Here is a 25,404-nt window from a genome sequence, read left to right as displayed (position 1 = left end):
AATAGCGGCCTGGAATCATTTTTGGGACGCTCTCAATTCGCAGTAAAGGAATATATCTGCGGTTTCCCTGGCGGATGGCGAACAAGCCAGCCGATTCTACTATGAGTCATGACATTTGACATAGTCTATGACATCATACTTAACTTAAACTTGAACACGGAGGCAGTTACAAGAACTATCCGAGTCCCCGGGAGGGTGGTCGAATACCTTTTGCGATGTATGCAGGGAACGAATTGCAGAGGGAAGTGGAGAGCTGCCTGTCGCCCATTCTAACGCAGGAGTCATGGAACCCCGACAGGTAAGGTAAGCGATTTTAGATGTATCACTTTAAGTGTGCGGTTGTTGTCCGAATACTAGTGAATATTGAAAAATAAAGGCATGACATTTAGAGACGTCCCCGTCGTAGCGTTCTGGTGCGGGGATATGGGTCTCTCTGTGCGGGGGCGCAACAGCAACAGGTGGGGTAGGCTGGGCAGAGATGTATGCATCAAAACGATTACATTGTTTGTCTCGCATACATTCGATTTATAATGCGAGCACCTGCATTACAATCAAATGACTGATCTGTTATGTGTTATGGACCCGAGTCTCGAGAGGCACTTTATAATATACATGTTTGCACTGTCTTTTTTCTATTATAAAGTGCCTCTCGAGACTCTGTCGAAATAAACGAGCTGCATAGGCATAATAAACTGTAAGCGACATATACATGTTTGCACTGTCTTTTTTCTATGTCGCTTACAGTTTATTATGCTTATGCAGCTCGTTTATTTTGACAGAGTTAAAAAAATTTCACTAGTATCATTATATTAAATTAGCGGACGTGCAGCTGGACAAGCCCTGGCTCCACGATGACCACTTCTTACAAGAGGCGCCACCGCCTGGGAAAATGCGTATTGCACACCTGGTATTAGAAGAAGAAAAAAATTGTGAGGGGGGCGCCCCCCCCCCCTACCCCCCCCCCCCCCTGCGACGTCACTGACCACGCCCCCTAATATGTACCCCCCACCGCTAGGAACAAAGTTCCGCGCCTGATCGGAGTGTTCCCGATTCGATTCCGGCTCCTCCCGGCAGTGTGTCAAAGTGTCCTTGAGCAAGACACTGAACCCCTAACTGCTTCCGATGAGCAGGTTGGCACCTTGCATGGTCGCCTCTGCCGTGAATGTGTGAGTGAATGGGTAAATGTGAGGCATAAGTTGTAAAGCGCTTTGGATAAAAAGCTGTTATATAAATGCAGTCCATTTACCATTTTTACCATCTCTTCAATAAACTCGTACAATCATACTGTACACAGGCTTTGTCTGACAATCCCCCCCCCCCAACACACCACACAGAGATACATAGAGAGAGCACTTCTGAAAAATCCCATTACTCACAATGGCCCGATGCCATGTGAGACGGATGATCTTCTTCTATGTGCATTGGCGATTGACTGTTCTCATGTGTATACCACCACCTAGAGTCTCTTCTGTAAAGAGGTTACAGAACCCAATCGCTCTTTCCACTTGAGTGGCAGTGATGCAGACAAATTCGGTGTTTCCGATCATCACTGAATCTCCAAAGAGTGTTCTGGCTGGAGAACGGGTGGAGTTGTCTTGATTCGTCTCTAATGGCGCGGCGGCAGTGCCAACACTGTGGTTGTATTGTGTATACGGGGGAGTTGCTCACTCTGTGTATCTCTATGGCTGAGCACAGATGTTCATTCATATTCAAGTCACTTGTCCCTTTAATCCAGTGCTTCTCAAACTTTTTCTGTCAGGCCCCCCTTTGGTGGACCAAAATATTAAAAAAAAAAATAGAGACATCTTGTAACATTGCAATACAATTCAATGGACACTCAAGACTGCCTTTTAAAAAATAGAGACATCTTGTAACATTGCAATACAATTCAAGGACACTGCTTTAAAAAAAATAGATAGAAAACTTTGTGAAAAACGTGTGAAAAAACTTGTGAAAGAACTTTGCAATTTGTGCAAAAAAAGAGAAAATGTAAGTCAATTATGTGAGTCATCACAGCATTAGTGGCTGCAATGAGCCTGTTTTACACTGCACATCTTTTCAAAACGAGGTTGCAGGCTTGATACTGCCACTCTCAAGTCATGCTCAATGTTGAGCTTAGACCTGTGCTTTGTCTTCAGTGAAGCAACAGCTGAAAATCCAATCTCACAGAGATAGGATGTGGCGAAGGGAAGAAGGATGCCCACAGCCCTCTGCCCTATGAGTGGATGCTCCCTCTCCACACCAAGCCAGAATTCACTCAGTGTCTGAGCTGTAAACCTCAGCCTCAGGGTGGAGTCAGAGGTCATTTCTATGAGTTGCTCCTCTTCAGCAGAGCTGAAATCAGCAGGTGCTGTAGATAGAGAGATACTTTATTTGTAATTAATTGCAAATTAAACACAACACGTTTCAGTTTTACAACAATCCATTCCAGCTAGATAGTAGCATATTATTATTATTATTATTATTATTATTATTATTATTATTATTATTATTATTATTATTATTATTATTATTATTATTATTATTATTATTATTATTATTATTATTATTATTATTATTATTATTATTATTATTATTATTATTATTATTGTTACAAAGGATCAGATTAAACCGAATATATATATTTATTTATTGATATATATTGCATAGTATTTGTATATCGTTTGATATCCCCTGTATATTCCTTGTACATATACACGGAATATCCCTTTAGCCCAGACCATAATAGTTCATTCTCCTATTGGACAGCGGTCCACCGGCGCCAGGGACCGGCCTCCGGAGCCAGGTTCAAAGTCACCGTCAAGATGTGTCTGGACATGCCCGGCCTTGCCCAGGGATACGCGACAGAAATGAGAGTGGAACTAGTTTGTTCACCGTGCGTATAAATACGGCGCAGGTGAATATAGAAGCCCCTTACCCCCTTACCCTTCGTCCTTAGTATGTTACCGATAAGTTGAAGCCTCACCCACGATACAACGTGCGGTGAAGTATGGCCTGTTTGGCCTCAGAATAGAGCATTGAGACCGCGTGCGAATTAGTAACTGAATTGTCAGAGTTTGGCGCTATACCGTCGAGTGCGACATATTTCTATTGAGTCATTAATAGTCTATTTGTGTATAGTGTATCGTGCGGTTAAAGTTCTACAGTGACATCCCTTTGCGGCTGGAATATATTTGCTTTGGTCCTGTGATTTATGGAGCGGATAATCGCCGACGCCTGCACGTGTTGGATTTACCCCGCGAGGAGTCAAGTCGAGTCGGCGCTTCAGAGAGCCTGAGGCCGACTAGCTTTCTTCACTGTGGAGCTACAGTCTACAAGAGAACCAAGCTGTATTCGTCTGTGGATCAAGAGGCTACTGCACCGGCTTCTGTACCTGAAGTCTCCCTAGTCATCGTTGACCAGACGTCCTACTACCGACAGATCTTCTACCCCCCCCGCTGGCTTACAACCAGGGGAACCCCTTCCAGTATCTCCCGCTATATTACTAGTGTACCATAGATATAATTCCCTAAGATTCAGGTTGTATAATTACCTCCTGCGTAACCAGAGAATGGACATTCAATATTGATTTGCCTACGCATACTCCTTTGCCTTACAAGTGCATTCAAAGAATAATGTAAAGTATCCTATGTACCTTTTGCTCCATTAAATACTTGATTAATACCTTTGACTGGAACCGATTTCATTGTGGGAAGTGTTCATCATATTCATATATCGTGTACTGTATGGCCAGTAATTAAAGTACATAAAGCGGTAGTGGTTTAATGATACCATACTTATCAATACAGTCAGGGAATTGTACCCCTCAGTTACAATTGGTCCTTCGAGCCGGAGGGTAACTAGTGTAATATTAATATAGTGGTATTAATATTGACATGGCCTATGATGAACACTCCACAAAACGGTTCTCCTAAAGTAGATCGCCCGCAGCGTAGACGGCAGACACCTCAGTACTTAGAGGATTACGTTGCCAGTATACTACCTAGCCTTCTACAGACGGTAAACGCGGAAAAAGTAGATAGTAAAATTATGTCCGACCCTATCGCCCAGGTTACCCCGCCAATAGAGGCCCTAGTGGGTTCTAATGTAACTGACCAAGCTCACGGTAGGGACCAGGAGGGACCTGACACGACTTTAACCCCCGCCAAGACCGAAGAAGTAGTCCCCGGAGAGCTCCAGGATAAAGACAGCTCTCCAGGGATGGAACTCTACCCGCTACAAGAAGAGGAGAGCACCCAGGAGATGGATCTCCAGGACTCGCCACAGGAGAACAGATCTCCAACGAGTACTGCCAGGAGCGGATCACCTCAACCAGCGTCTTCCCCCAGCGGGGCGGACAAGATGCTGGCACAGGCATTCCTCGCCAGCCTAGCAGCCTCTACAGAGCGCGATCGACTCCAAGCACAGATGCTTAGCGAGCGCGAACATTCTTCCATGGAAAGAGAACGTCTTCAAGCGCAGCAACGGAGCGACGAAGATCGTATACGTCTAGAGATTAGACGCCTTCAGACGGAAGAGAATATGGTAAGAGACCGGGCCGAAGCAGAGCGCGCCGCCGCCGAAGCCCAGCGCGCCGCTGCCGGTGCCCAAAGAGAAGCAGAGCGCGACCGATTACAAGCGCAGATAATGGAGCAGCTGATCGCCAGGGCGACACCCCCTCCCTCCGCACGGGGTTCCAGGGCCTCGTCAAGACACGGGTCAAGGGCACCCTCCCCTACCCGATCAAGTGACCCTGAGCCCGACCACCAGAGAGAGCCTATACCCCCCTCCGAACTCCTTCCCCGACCGGTCCACGCGAGGACCAGCTACAAGGAAGAAACGGTCTACACCGCGGAGAGGCTAAATAGACGACTACAGGATCTAGAGGACCTGCCAGAGCAAGAAGAAGAGGGAGAGGAGGAGAGTCAAGCCCGACAGCAGCACAGAACTCCACAGGACCAGGAGGTCCAGTACAGCCCAGGCTCTACCCCCGCGGCTCTGCGCTACAGACCCCCGACTCAATTCACGGGTGAGCTTGACGCACGACCAGCCCCGAGGAATAGCACCTGGATACGCGGGCCATGGTACCCAGCAGGTACCAGCCCACCAAGAGGCGTAAGAGGAGACTCGCCTAGGAGGCCTCTCTTCCAACGCTCACCGATGTGCCAGCCATCCATGGCATCATACATTGGCACACCGACGTTTCCGGACTTCACCCACGAGAACAGAGCACAGTACACCGAGCTACGAATGTGCTTAGAGACAATGATGTCCGATGTAACTGACGAACCGTACAAGTATGCTATCCTACTGAAGCACCTCAAGGTGCCCCGAGCGCACAATATAGCGCTGGCCTATGCCACCTCTACTACCCCATACACAGCGGCTCTAGCAGCACTCGACCAAAGATATGGACGCATATGGGATTACGTAATACAAGAGATAAGGCATATCGACCGCCTACCCCCAGCCACAGACAATCGCTCACTAGATGACCTGTCTATCAAGGTACAATCCCTGGTAGGGATGCTGGGGGCGCAAAGAGAAAAGGGTATGCACGAACTGTACGCGAACTCTAATGTCGAGAGGATTTTAGAGAAGCTTCCGCCCGCCCGACAAGAGCGCTTCAGGCGGCAAAGAGACCACCGTGATCCTAACGGTCCCGAGCCATCCCTCCTAGACCTAGCCGACTTCCTGGCGAGAGAAGTCAACAGCCTACGGTTGGATACGTTCATGCGGAGCACCCCAAGCTCCAGAGAGGGACCTAGGAGAACAAACGATGGCCGAAGATTGGTGACCGTCATGCACCAATCAGAATCAGTACCGAGCAGCAAGAACCACAGTACCCCCTCGATGAAAGAGAAGTGGAAGATGGTGTGCCCGTACTGCGAAAAGGAACACTGGTTGTCACAATGTGACACGTTCAAGAAGATGACCGCCGACGAAGTGGGTCAATGGATAAAGTCCAACCGACGCTGTTACCGATGTGCGCGCAGTCACATGGCAGCCGACTGCCGCTTAAAGAAGAGGTGTAGTCGGTGTGACGGAGCCCACCTAGATGTACTACACGACAGTAACAGAAGAAAGCCTGCACCCTCAAGCAGCACAAAGGCAAGTGTTATGTACATTGACCCCGCCAGCAGCGGGGGCGCCCGAGTGCTCTTAAAGGTGGTCCGCGTAACACTGAGTTACCAAGACAAGGTCATGGACACTTACGCCGTCCTTGACGACGGGTCAGAGAAGACCCTTCTCCTCGCATCCGCTGCGGCCCAGCTGGGGCTGCGGGGGAGCGAAAACCAGATGACGATTCGGACAATAAGAAGAGATCTAAAGACGATAAAGGGCGAGAATGTCTCCTTCACTATCGCAGCAAGCGGGCAGCCAGAGAGACGGTATAGGATTACTAATGCTTTCACCAGCCAAGAAATAGGACTGTCGCAGTACACCTACCCCATCGCCAAGCTGATGGATAAATATGTGCACCTGCGTCAACTACCTATCCCGCTCATAGACGGTGCCACCCCGACCCTGCTGATAGGCTCCGACCATGCAGACCTCATAGTCCCGATAGACCGGGTCCACACAGGGCCCAGAGGCTGTCCTGCAGCAGTCGAGACCCGCCTAGGATGGACATTACAAGGCCCCCTCGCTAAGTCTCTTAACCGAACAGCAGCCACTAGCTGCCTCCACTCCAGAGTGACAGAAGAAGACACCACCCTCCTACAGCATGTCGAGAGGCTATGGACACTAGAGACAATGCCCTTTAAGAACGAAAAGAAAGACATTCATTCCAAGGAAGACATTTACGCCATAGCACTCCTCGAGCAAGGGACAAAGAGAGTCAAAGTCAACGGAGTGATGAGATACGCAACTCCACTCTTGAGGCGAGAGGGTATGCCCACCTTCCACGCCCCAAAAGAAGCGACGGAGCGGTATCTATTGAACACAGAGCGGCGCCTAGCCAGAGACCCCGCTCAAGAGACTGTGTACCGCGCTGAGATTAACAAGCTAATCACAGCGGGACACATAAAGAAAATTGACATTAAAGAGGCCGATCAGACGACCGAATCATGGTACGTGCCGCACCACAAAGTCCACCACAACGGCAAGGATCGTATTGTGTTCAACTGCAGCTACCAGATCGGATCACAAAATCTGAATAAAGAGCTCTTGCCCGGCCCAACACTCGGCCCCTCCCTACTAGGCGTGTTACTACGTTTCCGCCAGGACAAGGTGGCCATCAGCGGCGACATCAAAGGGATGTTCCTGCAGGTGAGACTAGTGGAGGAGGACAAGCCCCTGCTGCGGTTCCTATGGAGAAAGAGGATCGGAGATGAGCAACCAGCCATCTATCAATGGGAAGTCCTCCCTTTCGGAACCACATGCAGCCCATGCTGTGCTACGTTTGCACTGCAAAAACACGTCGCAGAGGACCCAGCAGCTGATGAAGAGGTCCGAAAAAGTGTAGAAAATAGTTTCTACGTGGACAACTGTCTGCAAAGCGTCTCGACGCCAGAAGAAGCCGAGGCCCTTCTACTCAAGCTCCGCGCCTCCCTGATCAAAGGCGGCTTTGATCTCAGGCAGTGGGCCAGCAGCGACCCGCAAGTATTGCGCAGCCTCTCCCCCGAGGACAAGGCAGCAAGCAGCGAGACCTGGATGGCGACCATCCCAGGAGAAGCCCAAGAAATGACATTAGGACTAGTCTGGCGCTTCAAAACAGACTCGCTCCATTATAAACACACACCCCTGACCAAGGAGCAGGGAAGGTCGACTGCACTACCGACCACCAGACGGAGTGTATACAGAACACTCGCCAGACAATATGACCCGTTGGGATGTATTCTACCTTACACCAGCAGGGCAAAGATGATTGTAAGAGCGTTATGGGACAAGGACCAGGGCTGGGACGACCCCATACCCGAACACCTTGCATCCACATGGAGAGAGTGGGAGACGGAACTCAACTCACTCCCAGGTGTTAACATACGCCGCAGCTACTTCCCACCCACAGTGAGGCCGGAGACGTGCCAGATGGACCTGCACGTCTTCAGCGACGCCTCCGAAGTAGCCTACGGTTCGGTGGCCTACTTGCGTGCCCGAGAGGAGGGAGGAGAAATACATACTGCTTTCATCCTGGCCCGCTCAAGAATAGCCCCACGAAAGCAACAATCTATCCCGCGTCTAGAGCTCTGCGCAGCCCTAGCAGGAGCGCAACTCGCCACGTTAATCCAACGTGAACTCACCATTCCGGTGCAAAGAACAATCTTGTGGTCAGACTCCACGACAGTACTCACATGGATCCGGTCTGATTCGTGCAGATACAAGGTCTTCGTGGGAGTCAGAGTCACAGAGATTCAAGATTTAACAGAAGTAGCAAGCTGGAGGTATGTGGACACAAAACACAACCCAGCTGACGTCATCACCCCGGGAATGTCCCTGGATGACCTCACCCGTCACAACCTATACAGTGACGGGCCAGAGTTCCTCAAGCTCCCGGAAGAAGAGTGGCCTACACCCACCCCACGGGAAGCGAGTAAAGAGGAGGCAGAAAACAAGAAATCTATGTTCTGTGGATTGAACACACTCGTCTCCACAGACCCCGACATAGACGATTGCCTCACCCTAGAAAGTGCGCAGCTAAAGACATTCCTGTGGCACCACCCAGAGGTTCAGCTCACTACTGACATTACTGCAGCTGACTACGAAGAAGCAGAACTTCTTCTACTACAACGAGCCCAGAGAGACTCGTTCCCCGATGAGCTAGACTGTCTACAGGGAGCAAAGCCCGTCCCATCAGACAGCAGACTGCTCCACCTAGCCCCCGAGAGTGACGCCCATGGTCTCATCAGAGTGGGTGGTCGTCTGCGGAGAGCTCCAGACTTACCGGATGACGTCAAGTACCCGATAGTCTTAAACAGCCGACACAAGGTCACAGAGCTGATTATAAAGAAATACGACGAGGATGTGCATCACGCCGGGGCAGAGAGAGTCTTCGCGGAGATCAGACGTCGTTATTGGATACTGCAAGGGAGAGAAGCAGTGCGACGCTTCCAGCGAACCTGTCTAGACTGTCGTAAGTGGCGAGCGCAGCCCAGTATACCCCGGATGGCTGACCTACCTCCCTGTCGCCTCCGACTCGGCGACAAGCCTTTTCACTCCACCGGTATGGACTGTTTCGGCCCGCTGTATATAAAGAAAGGAAGAGGCACCGAGAAGCGGTGGGGTATTGTATTCAAATGCATGACCACCCGAGCGATGCATATAGAACTCCTTCCAACCATGAGCACAGACTCATTCCTTATGGCCTTCCGAAGATTCACATCGCGGAAAGGTAAACCGTCTATATTATTGTCTGATCACGGGACAAACTTCAAAGGCGGAGAAAGAGAGCTGAGAGAGAGCTTCCAAGCTATGGGCCCAGAACTTAAGACCCACCTCGCTCCATACCAGATTGACTTCCAGTTTAATCCCCCGAACGCACCTCACTTCGGTGGAACCTGGGAACGAGAAGTACGTTCAATAAAGACAGCCCTGTACAACGTGCTTGGGGCCCAGACCGTGGCGGAAGAAGTCCTAATGACAGTCCTCACGGAGATCGAGGGAGTATTGAACTCAAAGCCCCTCGGTTACGTCTCAAGTGATGTAGCAGATGTCGACCCAGTCACCCCCAACACACTCTTGATTGGGCGGCTGGACCCCGCGCTACCACAGACAATGTACAGGCCTGAAGAAGCGAACGGCCGAAGAATGTGGAGGTACAGTCAAGTATTGGCTGACGAGTTTTGGAACAGCTTCCTACTCCACTACCTACCGTCTCTACAGACCCGCCAGAAATGGGTGAAAGAGAGAGACAATTTGACAGAAGGAACAGTCGTCATGATTATCGACCAGTCACTACCCCGAGCTATGTGGCCGGCTGGCCGCGTAAGCAAAGTGATCACCGGTGCCGACGGAAAGGTCCGTGCAGCCGAAGTGCTCGTCCAAGGGCGGACCTACACCCGACCCGTGGCGAGGCTAATAGAACTGCCAAGGCTCCCCGATACCATCGATGACGACCATGACCCCATGACTTTGTGAACTGACAGACCCCTCACAGCAGACATTGAGTAGTGGACAGTGCGGTTAATCTGTCTCTGCTTAGCTAATTAGGTGGGACTAATTAGGGGGCGGCTGTTACAAAGGATCAGATTAAACCGAATATATATATGTCATGGGGCTATCCCATGCCCTGTAAGTAGGGATGCACATGGGCCTTAAGTGGTTTGACCTGTTCCCACATGTGGTCATGCGGCCAAACATTTAGTTTAGGCCTTCGGCCTAGTTTGTTTTGTTATGTTGTTTTGTAATACAGACACATTGGTTTAAAGCATAACATGTTATGTAGAATTAAAGTACATGCATTTGTTGATAAATACCGTTTGTCTGTGCTCCCACTTGGTTCCTTGTAGGAGCTCTGGCTGCCCAACCAGAACTGGGAGAGGCCAGGGCCTTTTCTGGAGGGGAGATTCGGAAGGAACCAAGTGTGGTAGAGTACAGGGGGGGGGATTTTCATAACAAGAGGGGAATAGGTTTATGAAGCGCCCTAAACACTGTTTAGTGTTTGGTGATGATAGAACATGATGGAGTAATGTATCCATGTTGTCCAGAGTTATTGGATGTGTAAATTGATGTCTGTATTGATTAATTGATTGTTTGTTTTTGGTTTGTCCCTGTAGGAGGAGCTTCCAGCATAAAGCCAGGGATGGAGGCTCCTCTCGGGGAGAAGTAGTGACAGGCTTGGAAGCGAGACACAGCCGTACTAAGACCTAGGTCCCTTAGCCAAGGGCCTAGTTGTTTATATTTGTTAAAAGAAAGTTTAATCATTTTGTATTATTTTTGTATTTATGTTAAAATATGTTTTTTCCCGTCTTTTCCCACTGGGGAGCAAAAGAACAAATAGAATAAAAAACCAACCACTGGGTAATGGCAACCTGACTCGGACTGCATTTTTCCTTCGCTTGGCCGCCTCCTCACAATTGGTGTCAGAAGTAAAGAGGACTACAAGCTTCAGGGATGCCTCCCAAAAAGCAACAGCAACAGCAAGAGCCTGCAGAGGAGGGTGCCACAGGGGGAGCCTTCGAGGATGGCTTTCAATCGGAAAGTGGCCCCACTGCAGGTCCGGAGGCCAGCTTCGCCAGGTTGGCACGGATGTTTGAGATGCATATGCAGTACCAGATGGATCGGGATAAAAGGCAGGATAAAGAAGCAGAAATAAAAGAACGGGAGTTCAGTGCTATCAGCGACAAGGTCACCGAGCTTCAGTTGGACCTGGAGGCAACCAGGTCTGGTCCACCAACGGGACGAGCCAGTGGGGTCCCAGGCGGAGAACCCAGGATGGTGAGGTTAGAGGAATCTGATGACGTTGAACATTTTTTGACCACTTTCGAGAGACTGGCAGCAGTGTATGGCTGGCCACGACAAGAGTGGGCTGTCCGCCTCATTCCTCTGCTGACTGGTAAGGCCAGGTGTGCCTTTGTAGCTATGGACCCAGCTCATACCAGAGACTATGACATTTTGAAAGCAGCAGTTTTGAGGAAGTATGAGATAAACAGTGACACTTATTACCAATGGTTCCGCTCCGACGACACACCACCAGATGAGGCCCCCCATGAGCTCTACACCCGCCTCAAGGACTTGTTCTGTAGATGGGTGGGTTATGGCACCTCCACCAAAGAGGAGATCATGGAGAAGCTGGTCCTCGAGCAGTACATCAAGGTGTTGTATCCAGAGGTTAAGACCTGGGTGAGGGAGCGCAACCCAGAAACGGCGGCGGAGGCTGCAGAGCTTGTGGAAACATATGTGACAGCACATGGAGGTCCAAGGGGCCACCGCTATGCTGGCGCACTACACCAGGCCAGAGGTAAGTCTGAGGGTGTTGGGATGGGTGGTTCAGGTAGTTACTCTCCTAGGCAGCCCGGTTTCAACCAGCCCAGTTCGAGCCAGACTAGGCCAAAGCCATTTGTAAGAGGATATGCCAGGAATAGGTCAGAGGTTGTATGTTACAACTGTGGTGAGCCAGGCCATATCAGTCCAGTTTGTCCCGTTAGAAAGCCAGAGATAGCAAGTCTGTGCTATGTACCTAGGCCAGCTCTAGGCGCCTCCCCTAAGGACAGTTCTGAGTCACCAGTCATGTCTGTCATGTTGAATGGCAGGCCCCTGTCAGCCTTATTAGACACAGGTTGCACACAGTCTCTGGTACAGGCCAAGTATGTCCCCAGGGAGTTGTGGAGTGAGGAAAGAGTTAAAATTGTCTGTGTCCATGGGCATGAATCAGAAGTCCCCATAGCGGAGGTATATGTTCAGGTAAACAACCAGGCATATCTGGTGAAGGTTGGAGTGGCCCCCGAACTGCCCTACCCTATTTTGCTGGGGACAGATCTGCCTATTTTGCTAGACCTCATTCATGAGAGTAAAGGGAGATTATGTGGGGTAGTTACTAGGTCCAAGGCGAGAGAGCACACTAATACACCAGTCTCTGTGACACAACCACTGATTCAGCCAGACACAACTGACACAGAAATACTCACCACTATCAGGCCAGACTCCGATTCACCAGCTACCAATGCGGACACAGTGCAGCTGATGCCATTTTTTGGGGTAGAGGTAGGTGGAGTGCCAGGAGTCACACAAGAGGAGAGATGTGAGAAACGCAGGGAGCAAGTCAGAGGAATTGTGTTGCAGTCAGCTGACCAGCCAGATCAGGATATGGAGTTTCCAGGGCTGTCGGTAAAGGAGGTTTTTTCTTGGGATCTTGCCAGACAACAGAGAGGGGACCCCACTCTAATAGACTGCTTCAAAGAGGCAGAGAAGGAATCCAGTTCTAGTCCCCTTAGCAAGCGGTTTCTGCTCGACAATGGGTTGCTTTATAAACAGAGTGAATATGACAGGCAGCTCATACTGCCAAAGGCATGCAGGGAGGAAGTGCTGAGGCTAGGCCATACTATTCCTTGGGCGGGTCACCTAGCTTTTGAGAAAACCTTCCAGAGGATTTCAAAAAGGTTTTTCTGGCCAGGGATGTATAGCCAGGTCAAATATTACTGCAAGACATGTCCAGAGTGCCAGCTTACAGCAGGGAAAGCTACAGCCCCTGTACCCCTTATGCCACTCCCTGTGATAGGCACCCCTTTTGAGCGGATAGGGGTGGATATTGTTGGTCCATTAGAGAGAAGCCAGGCAGGCAACCGGTTTATCCTTGTCATTTGTGACTATGCCACCAGATATCCAGAGGCCTTTCCGTTGAGAGAAGTGACAGCCAAGCAAGTAGCTACAGCTATGCTGCAGTTTTTTTCTAGGGTTGGGATAGCGAGGGAGGTACTTACGGACCAAGGGACCAATTTCATGAGTCGCACACTCAAACAGGTCTATCAGCTGTTAGGTATCAAGAGAGTAAGGACCACTCCCTACCACCCTCAGACTGATGGCCTTGTTGAGCGTTTCAATCAGACCCTGAAACGTATGCTGAAAAAGTTTGTTTCTGAGTCAGGGAAGGACTGGGATAAATGGCTGCCGTTTCTGTTGTTTGCCTACCGTGAGGTTCCCCAGGCCTCAACTGGGTTTTCACCTTTCGAGCTGCTTTATGCCCACCAGGTCAGAGGTCCATTGGATGTGCTGCGAGAAACCTGGGAGGAGTTGGACAAGCCACAGAACATGAACGTCATCTCTTTTGTCCTGAAAATGCGAGAGACGCTCATGAGGACCACCACAATGGCACGTGAAAACCTTCTGAAGTCCCAAGCCAAGCAGAAGGAGTGGTATGACCGGTCGGCAAGACAGCGGAGCTTGGAACCTGGGGAGGAAGTCTTGTTGCTTTTGCCAATGTCAGAGCACAAACTGTTGGCAAGGTGGCAGGGCCCATACCGGGTCAAGCAGAAGATGGGGCCGGTAACGTATAAGATCCACATGCCAGAGAGGAGGCAGCCACTTCAGATTTTCCATATAAACATGCTCAAGAAATGGCACCCCCGCCCAGTCTCTGTGACACCTGTACCGCACTCGCTCTTCATCCAGGCAGTGGAGGAAGAGGAGGAACCCATGGAGCAGTACCTACCCGGTCGGGAGGAGGGGAAGAAGCTGGACATGGACCACCTTTCGGCAGGAAGGAGAGAAGAGCTCCTTCGGATCTTGCCCCTCCATCTCTTCATGGAGACTCCGGGGCGCACGGACATGGTGCACCACCACATCACTTTGAAGGAGACTAAGCCCTTCGTCAGCCAGTCTATAGGGTGCCAGAACGTCTGTTACCGGTGCTGAGGAAGGAGTTGGAAATGATGAGGGAACTGGGGGTGATTGAGCCCTCCTCCAGTGAGTGGAGCAGCCCAGTCATCTTGGTCCCAAAGAAGGATGGCACCCTGAGGTTTTGTTTGGACTTTCGGAAGATCAATGGGGTGAGTAAATTTGATTTGTACCCCATGCCCAGGATCGATGATCTGGTGGAGAGGCTAGGAGGCGCCAGCTTCATTAGCACTCTTGATCTCTGCAAAGGGTACTGGCAGGTTCCCCTTACAGCAGGGAGCAGAGAGATCACGGCTTTCCGAACCCCCTTTGGTCATTTCCAGTTCACGGTCCTTCCTTTCGGCCTTCATGGAGCGCCGGCGACATTCCAGAGAATGATGGACAAGGTCCTGTCGGGCACAGAGGCCTTTGCCGCTGCTTACCTGGATGATATAGTGATCTACAGCAACAGCTGGGAGGAGCACCTGTGTCATCTCGAGGAGGTCTTGCAGAGGATCAGGAAAGCAGGCCTCACCATCCGCCCTGACAAGTGCTCACTGGCCAAGCAGGAGACCAGGTACCTGGGTTTTGTGTTGGGGAAGGGACTGATCCGACCGCAGGTGGGGAAGGTTGATGCTATCAAGTCCGCTCAGAGGCCCACGACCAAGACTCAGGTCAAGTCCTTCCTGGGTTTGGTTGGCTGGTACAGGCGGTTTATACCTGACTTCTCAACTGTTGCTGTGCCTCTCACGAACCTCACGAGGAAGAACGAGCCCAACAAAGTGCGGTGGATGGACGGGTGTGAGGAGGCCTTCCAGGGTTTGAAGACCTCGTTGTGCGGTGAGCCCCTGCTTAAGAGTCCTGACTTTGAGCAGCCATTCACAGTCCAAACGGATGCATCGGATCTGGGTATTGGAGCCGCCTTGTTGCAAGGGAAGCCGGGTAATCTCCAGCCCATTGCTTACATCAGCAGGAAGCTCAACTCTCACGAAGTCAGGTATTCCATCGTGGAAAAGGAGTGCCTTGCCATCAAGTGGGCACTGGACTCTCTCCGATACTACCTGTTGGGCAGGAGATTCAGCCTGGAGACTGACCATCGGGCACTGTCTTGGCTGGGGAACATGAGGGACACCAACTCCAGGATCACGAGGTGGTTCCTTGCCATGCAACCTTTCGACTTCGAGGTACTGTATAGGAAAGGGAAGGAGAACTGTACAGCAGACTACCTCTCCAGAACGCCATAAGTGTCTACTCCAGAAGGGGGGGGTAATGTCATGGGGCTATCCCATGCCCTGTAAGTAGGGATGCACATGGGCCTTAAGTGGTTTGACCTGTTCCCACATGTGGTCATGCGGCCAAACATTTAGTTTAGGCCTTCGGCCTAGTTTGTTTTGTTATGTTGTTTTGTAATACAGACACATTGGTTTAAAGCATAACATGTTATGTAGAATTAAAGTACATGCATTTGTTGATAAATACCGTTTGTCTGTGCTCCCACTTGGTTCCTTGTAGGAGCTCTGGCTGCCCAACCAGAACTGGGAGAGGCCAGGGCCTTTTCTGGAGGGGAGATTCGGAAGGAACCAAGTGTGGTAGAGTACAGGGGGGGGGATTTTCATAACAAGAGGGGAATAGGTTTATGAAGCGCCCTAAACACTGTTTAGTGTTTGGTGATGATAGAACATGATGGAGTAATGTATCCATGTTGTCCAGAGTTATTGGATGTGTAAATTGATGTCTGTATTGATTAATTGATTGTTTGTTTTTGGTTTGTCCCTGTAGGAGGAGCTTCCAGCATAAAGCCAGGGATGGAGGCTCCTCTCGGGGAGAAGTAGTGACAGGCTTGGAAGCGAGACACAGCCGTACTAAGACCTAGGTCCCTTAGCCAAGGGCCTAGTTGTTTATATTTGTTAAAAGAAAGTTTAATCATTTTGTATTATTTTTGTATTTATGTTAAAATATGTTTTTTCCCGTCTTTTCCCACTGGGGAGCAAAAGAACAAATAGAATAAAAAACCAACCACTGGGTGATGGCAACCTGACTCGGACTGCATTTTTCCTTCGCTTGGCCGCCTCCTCACAATATATTTATTTATTGATATATATTGCATAGTATTTGTATATCGTTTGATATCCCCTGTATATTCCTTGTACATGTAACGGATATGTGCCGCGATAGTGTGACTACGGCACATAGAAGTGTGTAAAACTCACTCCCCAGAGGCAGATAAACCGAGCGCTTAGGGGGGAATTCCCTTCTTGGCGCAGCGGTTTGCTATACTGGCCCCGGAGCAGACGCTCGGGGTTCGACTCCCACTCGAGGCTCGGTCGAATTTCGTGACGGGTACTAGGACGTACCCGTTATACTGGTGCCGTGACCCGGATGCCTTGGGTGGTGTGAGTTTAGGGGGGGTGAATGTAACGGATATGTGCCGCGATAGTGTGACTACGGCACATAGAAGTGTGTAAAACTCACTCCCCAGAGGCAGATAAACCGAGCGCTTAGGGGGGAATTCCCTTCTTGGCGCAGCGGTTTGCTATACTGGCCCCAGAGCAGACGCTCGGGGTTCGACTCCCACTCGAGGCACGGTCGAATTTCGTGACGGGTACTAGGACGTACCCGTTTTATACATATACACGGAATATCCCTTTAGCCCAGACCATAATAGTTCATTCTCCTATTGGACAGCGGTCCACCGGCGCCAGGGACCGGCCTCCGGAGCCAGGTTCAAAGTCACTGTCAAGATGTGTCTGGACATGCCCGGCCTTGCCCAGGGATATGCGACAGAAATGAGAGTGGAACTAGTTTGTTCACCGTGCGTATAAATACGGCGCAGGTGAATATAGAAGCCCCTTACCCCCTTACCCTTCGTCCTTAGTATGTTACCGATAAGTTGAAGCCTCACCCACGATACAACGTGCAGTGAAGTATGGCCTGTTTGGCCTCAGAATAGAGCATTGAGACCGCGTGCGAATTAGTAACTGAATTGTCAGAGTTTGGCGCTATACCGTCGAGTGCGACATATTTCTATTGAGTCATTAATAGTCTATTTGTGTATAGTGTATCGTGCGGTTAAAGTTCTACAGTGACTAGCATCTCCAACGCTTCCTCGTATTAGCTAGAGTTCTTATCCAGGCTGGGCCGACCACATGGCGCTTTCACCCGAGGAGACCTAGACGAGAACCGTATGGACATGTACACTGGATTAATCTACCCGACGACTACATAGCCCTTTGCGGCTGGAATATATTTGCTTTGGTCCTGTGATTTATGGAGCGGATAATCGCCGACGCCTGCACGTGTTGGATTTACCCCGCGAGGAGTCAAGTCGAGTCGGCGCTTCAGAGAGCCTGAGGCCGACTAGCTTTCTTCACTGTGGAGCTACAGTCTACAAGAGAATCAAGCTGTATTCGTCTGTGGATCAAGAGGCTACTGCACCGGCTTCTGTACCTGAAGTCTCCCTAGTCATCGTTGACCAGACGTCCTACTACCGACAGATCTTCTACCCCCCCCCGCTGGCTTACAACCAGGGGAACCCCTTCCAGTATCTCCCGCTATATTACTAGTGTACCATAGATATAATTCCCTAAGATTCAGGTTGTATAATTACCTCCTGCGTAACCAGAGAATGGACATTCAATATTGATTTGCCTACGCATACTCCTTTGCCTTACAAGTGCATTCAAAGAATAATGTAAAGTATCCTATGTACCTTTTGCTCCATTAAATACTTGATTAATACCTTTGACTGGAACCGATTTCATTGTGGGAAGTGTTCATCATATTCATATATCGTGTACTGTATGGCCAGTAATTAAAGTACATAAAGCGGTAGTGGTTTAATGATACCATACTTATCAATACAGTCAGGGAATTGTACCCCTCAGTTACAATTATTATTATTATTATTATTATTATTATTATTATTATTATTATTATTATTATTATTATTATTATTATTATTATTATTATTATTATTATTATTATTATTATTATTATTATTATTATTATTATTATTATTATTATTATTATTATTATTATTATATAATGTACAACATAAATAAAATGTATGTAGCCTACAGCAGTGAAGCTAGACCAGCACTCTCAGGTTCAAGTATTTAATGGCAGCCTGAAACAAACATGTTTCGGAATTACATATTCATTCGTCAGTGTTATAGCTTAACACTGACGAAGGAATATGTAATTCCAAAACATGTTTGTTTCAGGCTGCCATTAAATACTTGAACCTGAGAGTGCTGGTCTAGCTTCACTGCTTCTTTTTTATATAATGCTTAATGGGATTTCAGCACCCAGTGTCGAATCTTGAGAGCGCGGTCTAACTTGACATTTGTAGCCTACAGCACAAATGTCATAATTAGTCAGTCAATAACATAAAATACCAACCTGCTGCATTGAATGGATCCACCACCCAGGCATACTGAGCACTGTTGTTAGGGGGGAAATCCTCTCAGGGAAGAGATGTGCTGCCTGAGACAGGGGATCACTGTGGTGACTTGGGAAACACTGCTTTCAGCAAACTCAGTCAGGTTCTCAAAGGCATCAGTCTGTTGTTCATCAAAGCGCCTGCCCCACATCTCCAGCTTTCCACTGAATGCAGTGATCTTGTTTGCCAGGTCAGGTAGGTATTTATCTTTGCCTTGAATTGAATTGAATTGAATAGAATACTTTATTTAGATGTTTGCAGAAAAAAATCACATGACAGTAAGTACAAGGTCAACTAAATAGGGTTAAAAAACCCAAGAAAGCCAATGGCTTGTTACAATTGGGGTCCTTTTGTAATCAATTCATATTACATTTAGTGACAAACAGACAGACACTAGTCTACTCTAGTTTAGAGTAGACTTGACAGATACTAGAAGACAAAAAATATCAACATACCTTGAAGCTGAAGGTTTAATTCATTCAGCTTTCCAAAGACATCGCTGAGATAGGCCAGTTTCATCAGAAATTGTTCATCATTGAACTTGCTTGCTTGAACACCCGAATCTCCTCTCGTAGTTTAAAGACTCGCGACAACACCTTCCCTCGCGAGAGCCACCTTGCCTCGCTGTGAAACAGCACTGCAGAATGGTCAGCTCCCATCTCCTCACACAGCGCAGAGAACAGGCGCGCTTTCAGGGGTCGGGTTTTGATGAAATTTACCACGTTTATAACTTCTTTCACAACCTCATTCAGCTCAGGGCTAAGCTGTCTTGACGCTAGCGCCTCTCTGTGAATTTACAGTGCATCCATTGTGCGTTTGGCGAGACCCCCTTGATGAGCGCCTGTAGCCCCCTCCTTTTCCCTGCCATGGCCTGCGCGCGTCTATATTAATCCCAGCCGAAGAGTGCAAGAGCGCTTCCGCATTTTGCCCTGATTGGCCCCGGTAACGCCCTCCAAATGCGCATTTTCTTTCCCCCCGCTCAGACGCCGAAATGGAATACATGTATATTATCGCAACGCGATTCACTCGCAACGCCATAACGTTTTCCCTGTACATTGCAATGTTAACACAACGCAGCTGTCAACTGTACTTTACATATTATCCAAACGAGGACCACATGTACTTTACATATTATGGAATACATGTCAATCAATCGCGTACCTCTTAGTTAGCTCAGTTAGCTGCATGTTAGCTCAGTTAGCTCAGCAGTTAGCTCATGTTAGCTCAGCAGTTAGCTCATGTTAGCTCAGTAGTTAGCTTCATGTTAGCTCCATGTTAGCTCAGCAGTTAGCTCATGTTAGCTCAGTAGTTAGCTCCATGTTAGCTCAGTAGTTAGCTTCATGTTAGCTCAGTAGTTAGCTTCATGTTAGCTCAGTAGTTGGGATAAAGGAGTCGGAGGCGGTGTATCGAAGTTGAACCTAATTCCTTTATTCAACAGCAGCATAACAACAATGTCAACGTAGTCGAATCGATAGGTAGAATGATGTATCGAAGTTGAACCTAATTCCTTTATTCAACAGCAGCATAACAACAATGTCAACGTAGTCGAATCGATAAGTAGAATGAATGCTTGAGGCAGGAAGTGCTACACACAATATCGTCCGGGGGGAACTACTATTCCCAACAACAGTTCTGTGTGAATTATGTACAGTCACTACACAATCAATCAATCAATCATGTACCTCTTGCACGGCTGCGGCGCGGCGGCTGGCGTGGCTGAATAACAGTAGAAGTGATCGCCTGCTGCGTCCATCGCGTGTATATATATACCGTATTAGTATTAATAGCATATAGCAATAGCAATATATAGCAATAGCATATAGTATTAATGTGATTGACCAGCGTTTAACGCGTCGCGTGTATATATATACCGTATTAGTATTAATAGCATATAGCAATAGCAATATATAGCATTAGTGTTGAATGGGGGTCTCGCGTCGAACCAAGCGGCGACCTCATGCGCATGCGCGGCGAGCACCTGGGTGAAGGAAAAGGAAATGCGCATTACCGTACTGGCGTATGGCGAAGAATGCGGAAGCGCTCTTGCACTCTTCGGCTGGGATTAATATAGACGCGGCTTGCGCACCGTCAGAGCAAAAGCCCACACAGTTCTCCCATTTCAGTCCATGTTCTGTCAGGTAACTGTCAATCATTTTGAAGAGCTCATCAGCTGTCGCTCTGTTTTTGACATATTTGCAAAACAGCAGATCTTCACTCAGTGACTGGGAATTTACAAAGCGAACATAGGAAATAAGCAAACAGTCTTTATTGCTGTCAGTCTTTGACAAGGCAACACGCATGTCATCCTCAAGGCTCAACTTGGCCCTATATTTTGTTTTCAGAGCTGTCATGGATGAAAAGCCAGCTTCACACAGATACTGTATGTGGTGCTGAATCTCAAGGCCCCCCCTGTCATGCCTCTGCGCCCCCCCCTGGGGGGCGCGCCCCCCACTTTGAGAAATACTGCTTTAATCAGTCATGCTGAGTTCTCTATTCAGAGTAAAGTCTATTCACTCCTAGACACTCATCATCACTTCCCTTTGCAGCCACAATCATACAGCAAGCCGCTCTCTGCCAAACCTGTACAATGGACATTGTTCTCAATGTATGAAGAATGATGGGCATGCTGTGTATTGTGGTGCTGTCACTGTGCACTGTATGTGAGGTCCTGTTTTCACTGTACCACATGTGTATGTGATGTGAGGTCCTGTTTTCACTGTACCACATGTGTATGTGATGTGAGGTCCTGTTTTCACTGTACCACGTGTGTATGTGATGTGAGGTCCTGTTTTCACTGTACCACATGTGTATGTGATGTGAGGTCCTGTTTTCACTGTACCACATGTGTATGTGATGTGAGGTCCTGTTTTCACTGTACCACGTGTGTATGTGATGTGAGGTCCTGTTTTCACTGTACCATGTGTGTCTGTCATACTGTGGAACTTGTACATTGTTAAATGTAGTTGAAAGTATCTGTGCCGATACAAATAAACATATTTTGGCAAATTAACCGATTTTCTGATTGATTCACTGTAGGTATAAGGGTTAACAAATTGGTTGAATCATTACAGCACCCAGGCGTCAGTGTCATTCCAGTAAACAAGTGTTGTTTTTTTCCCTCGCTGACCTCACAGACTCTCTCCAATGTGGGCATCCATGAGGTGGCCAGGTGACAGTTCTGCAGCACCACCCACGTGCCCTCCTTGACGCCTGTCTCAATCATGCTCATGGCGATGGGGCCCTGGCCTTGACCCAGAGATAGAGAGGTCAGCTTGTTACCACTGAAGCCCTGTGAGGAAACAGCCCCACACACACACACACACACACACACACACACACACACACACACACACACACACACACACACACACACACACACACACACACACACACACACACACACACACACACACACACACACACACACACACACACACACACACACACACACACACACACACAAGATTATACTTATATTATCACAAGAAGAAGAAGAAGAAGAAGAAGAAGAAGAAGAAGAAGAAGAAGAAGAAGAAGAAGAAGAAGAAGAAGAAGAAGAAGAAGAAGAAGAAGAAGAAGAAGAAGAAGAAGAAGAAGAAGAAGAAGAAGAAGAAGAATTGATAAATGAATAATGATCAGTGATTGAAGCTGTAGATTGTACAGTAGGGCAGTCAACAAGGCTTTTTTACCAACACCACAATTGACTACTACTGTAGTGCATTTTGTCACTATAGCTGCTTATAGACAGAGCGATTGATCCGCCAACATTATGAAAGTGAAAATAAATAGTCTTCTCAAACTGTTTTATTGTCAATAGAAAGTAATGTAAGATATGCCTTTTACTTCTGTGAGCTATTATTGTATTTTGTGATAATTTCTGTTTCTTTGAAACAGAAACAAGCTAGAATAAATACACATACCGGTACATATATTTATACATATATATATACACAACATCCCTCCCACCCAAAGGGACCACACTTTAACTTAAATTCTTTATAGTTTATGTTGCATCACCATGCCCAACATCAAACAGAAAAGAGCCCCAGCCCATACACACCTCACCCCCGGGCGCCAAGCACCACAGCCAAGTTGACGTTTCATGTAAGATGAATCTCCCCCAACCCTCCAGCTAAGGTCTTTCCACCTTACAAAATCTCAATGTCTCCTGTTTTTACCTGGTAGCTCTTCTCTCTAACCCCCAATGTTCTTTTAAAAGCATATTAAAATGTTCTGAGAAAAGAACTTTGCTTCAGTAGTACAGCCCTGAAATGGAGCCTGTCAAACCTTGCCTACAGACAATGGTCAACGTTGAGCAGAAATCACCAACAGTGTGAGCTCTTTTAATAGTTTCTGTGGTAACATTGACTTCATAATTTCATAATCAGAAATGTTAGAGTAACCCTGAAAACTGAAAATATCTGTAGGGATGGTAATTTAGGTATTACATAGACTCTCAGAGCACATTTTGGAGAAAACCTGCAGGCCAAGCCTATAGGGTTGTTTACACAGTTGTACAAAAGCCATTCCAACCCCCACAGGAAACCAAACACCTAGACATGTGACAGTTGAGCACAGCCAGTTTGGTAGATGGGGTTTTTGGGATGGCTCTTGTGAATTGAATAGTATTAACCTAAGACGCACTGACTATACTGGGTTAATGTTTTCAACACAAGCACTATTAAGGCTGAAGTCATCAGACCTCATCATGTTGAAAATCACCAGGCGACACCTCTCATGACGACATTGTTTACTCAGTCACACACCACAGAAAAACGGTGACTCAGTATAGCAGTAAAGACAGCTGCGCTAACCAAGATTAGAGGTCACAGGAAACATAATTGCATTATATTAGTTTAGAATGAAAAACAATATTGGAATAATAACAAGATTATAGTAACAAATTAGAAAATAACTTACAAAGAAGAATACCATTTTAGGAATGTCAAAACTGGAAGTAATAAAGCCATTTCCTTCAAATCACAGTTATATTATAAAGATTCAGTCTGGTAAATAAAGGTTGGTGCTGCTCCTATGATGTTTGATATCAGCCTAGAAGCAATGACTGTACTGGGGTGATATTAGAGATCTATAGGTCATTGCATGAACCATATGTGTGGGAAAGTCAAAAATGGTGCATGGAGGAATGTTGAAGTGGTTGCAGAGGAGACAGGCCTCTGTCAAAGGAGGCCACAGTCCCTCGGAAAGGAGGGGGCTACCCGGTTGTTACAGGCACACATACGGCCAAGAAGACACCAAATGAGGACTGCCTGTGTTTAGATACTGGTGATTGGTGGAACTAGGTTAAGAAAAGTGAGGTCATGAAATCTATAAGTATTGGAACAGTAAGAATAGAGAGGCAGGCCAGCTCAGGACACCGCCACACACCGTTACCCAGGGGGTCTGAGTCTGCGTCTCCACCACCACCACAGACCATGGTCCGACTTTGCCCTATGTGAGTAAAAACTGTATATGGAATAATGTGATAACTAGAGTAAGATGCCTATCTTAGGCCCAGGTTTTATCATGTGGTGACAAAGAGTACTATGGTCTTATTTCATTAACATAACATGACTAAAATGTATGTACAATACTGTCTTTTGATGTAAAAAGCCAACGAGGGCTATTATGATTTACCTGCATCAAATCCTTTTGTACAATCATGTATTATGCTTGAAGTGCCCTGTGTGTAACCAATGCATTATTCCATCTCGGCCCACGCTGCAATTAAATGAATATTGGACCATAGCTGCTGGTTGTCTGGCTGTACACACTTATTCTCTACTGGCAAAATTTGGGAGCTCAGATGAGGACCATGTTTTCTATCACACTGTGATCTTTCCCTTCCTCTAGTTAGCAACCTCACTACTGTGCTGTAATTAATGGATATTCATATAGAAATATACTACAGTCCTCAGCAATACCATCTCAGGAGGTCTGCAGTCAACCAACTGCAACAACAACACATTATAGTCCCAAGGCTTTGTACTACTATGCTGGAATATTCTACACATCGGTTTAGAGTGATTGTGCCACAACAGTAACAATGCTTTTGTTTCGGACTGACACGACGAGAGAGAGAGAGAGAGAGAGAGAGAGAGAGAGAGAGAGAGAGAGAGAGAGAAAGAGAGAGAGAGAGAGAGAGAGAGAGAGAGAGAGAGAGAGATAGTGACATTGCTAGTGTTCTATGTTCTAATATCTATGGTATTATCTCAGAATACTTTCATACCAGCATACCACCCACCCCTACGGCGTACTTGAGCGTGCACGCTTCACCTCGCAGGTGCACTGATAAAGCTGGAGCGTACTTGAGGGTGCACTGCCGGTGTTGCCATGTTCACTTGATTTAACACGGCAGTGGCTCAGCAGCAGTTGCTGCTCGCTTCCCTTTTGCTGGCGGTGTAGTTTGGGGGTTAAAGTTTGAAATGTAATTTCTCCTCAACGGAGCACTCGATCTTATTTTCTTTTCATTCTCATGTCATTACAGTATTCTCATTGAACTTAAGATACAGTATAAAACAGTATACTGCAACAGTATAACCCTGTTCTGCATAACTCCCTACTCCGGCAACACAGACCATCCTTGAGCCACTGCAAGCTATTCTTTCTTAAATGTCTGAATCGACTGTGACACAAAACGTGTATCTCTCAAACAAGCCGGATTTACATTTCAACTCCAGGTTGGAACACAAGTACAATAGTGCCACAATCATGCAATCAAAATGGTACTTATT

General features: G+C 47.6%; 1 protein-coding gene across 1 annotated transcript in view; it reads right to left on the bottom strand.

Moving 5' to 3' along the window:
• LOC311225992 (dynein axonemal heavy chain 7-like) overlaps nucleotides 1-25,404 on the bottom strand; it is a gene marked incomplete at both ends in the record, with an annotated part of 810,419 nt that overhangs the window by 80,006 nt on the left and 705,009 nt on the right. The window contains 1 exon segment of the mRNA XM_084311374.1: nucleotides 21,798-21,959. Within this exon segment, the coding sequence (XP_084167500.1) occupies nucleotides 21,798-21,959 (162 nt within the window).

Source organism: Notolepis coatsorum (genome assembly GCF_963971535.1).
Source record: "Notolepis coatsorum genome assembly, chromosome: 3".
NCBI classification, from domain to species: domain Eukaryota; kingdom Metazoa; phylum Chordata; class Actinopteri; order Aulopiformes; family Paralepididae; genus Notolepis; species Notolepis coatsorum.
The sequence above is the reverse complement of the archived record's forward strand: the minus strand, read 5'-3'. Positions and strand labels throughout refer to the sequence as shown.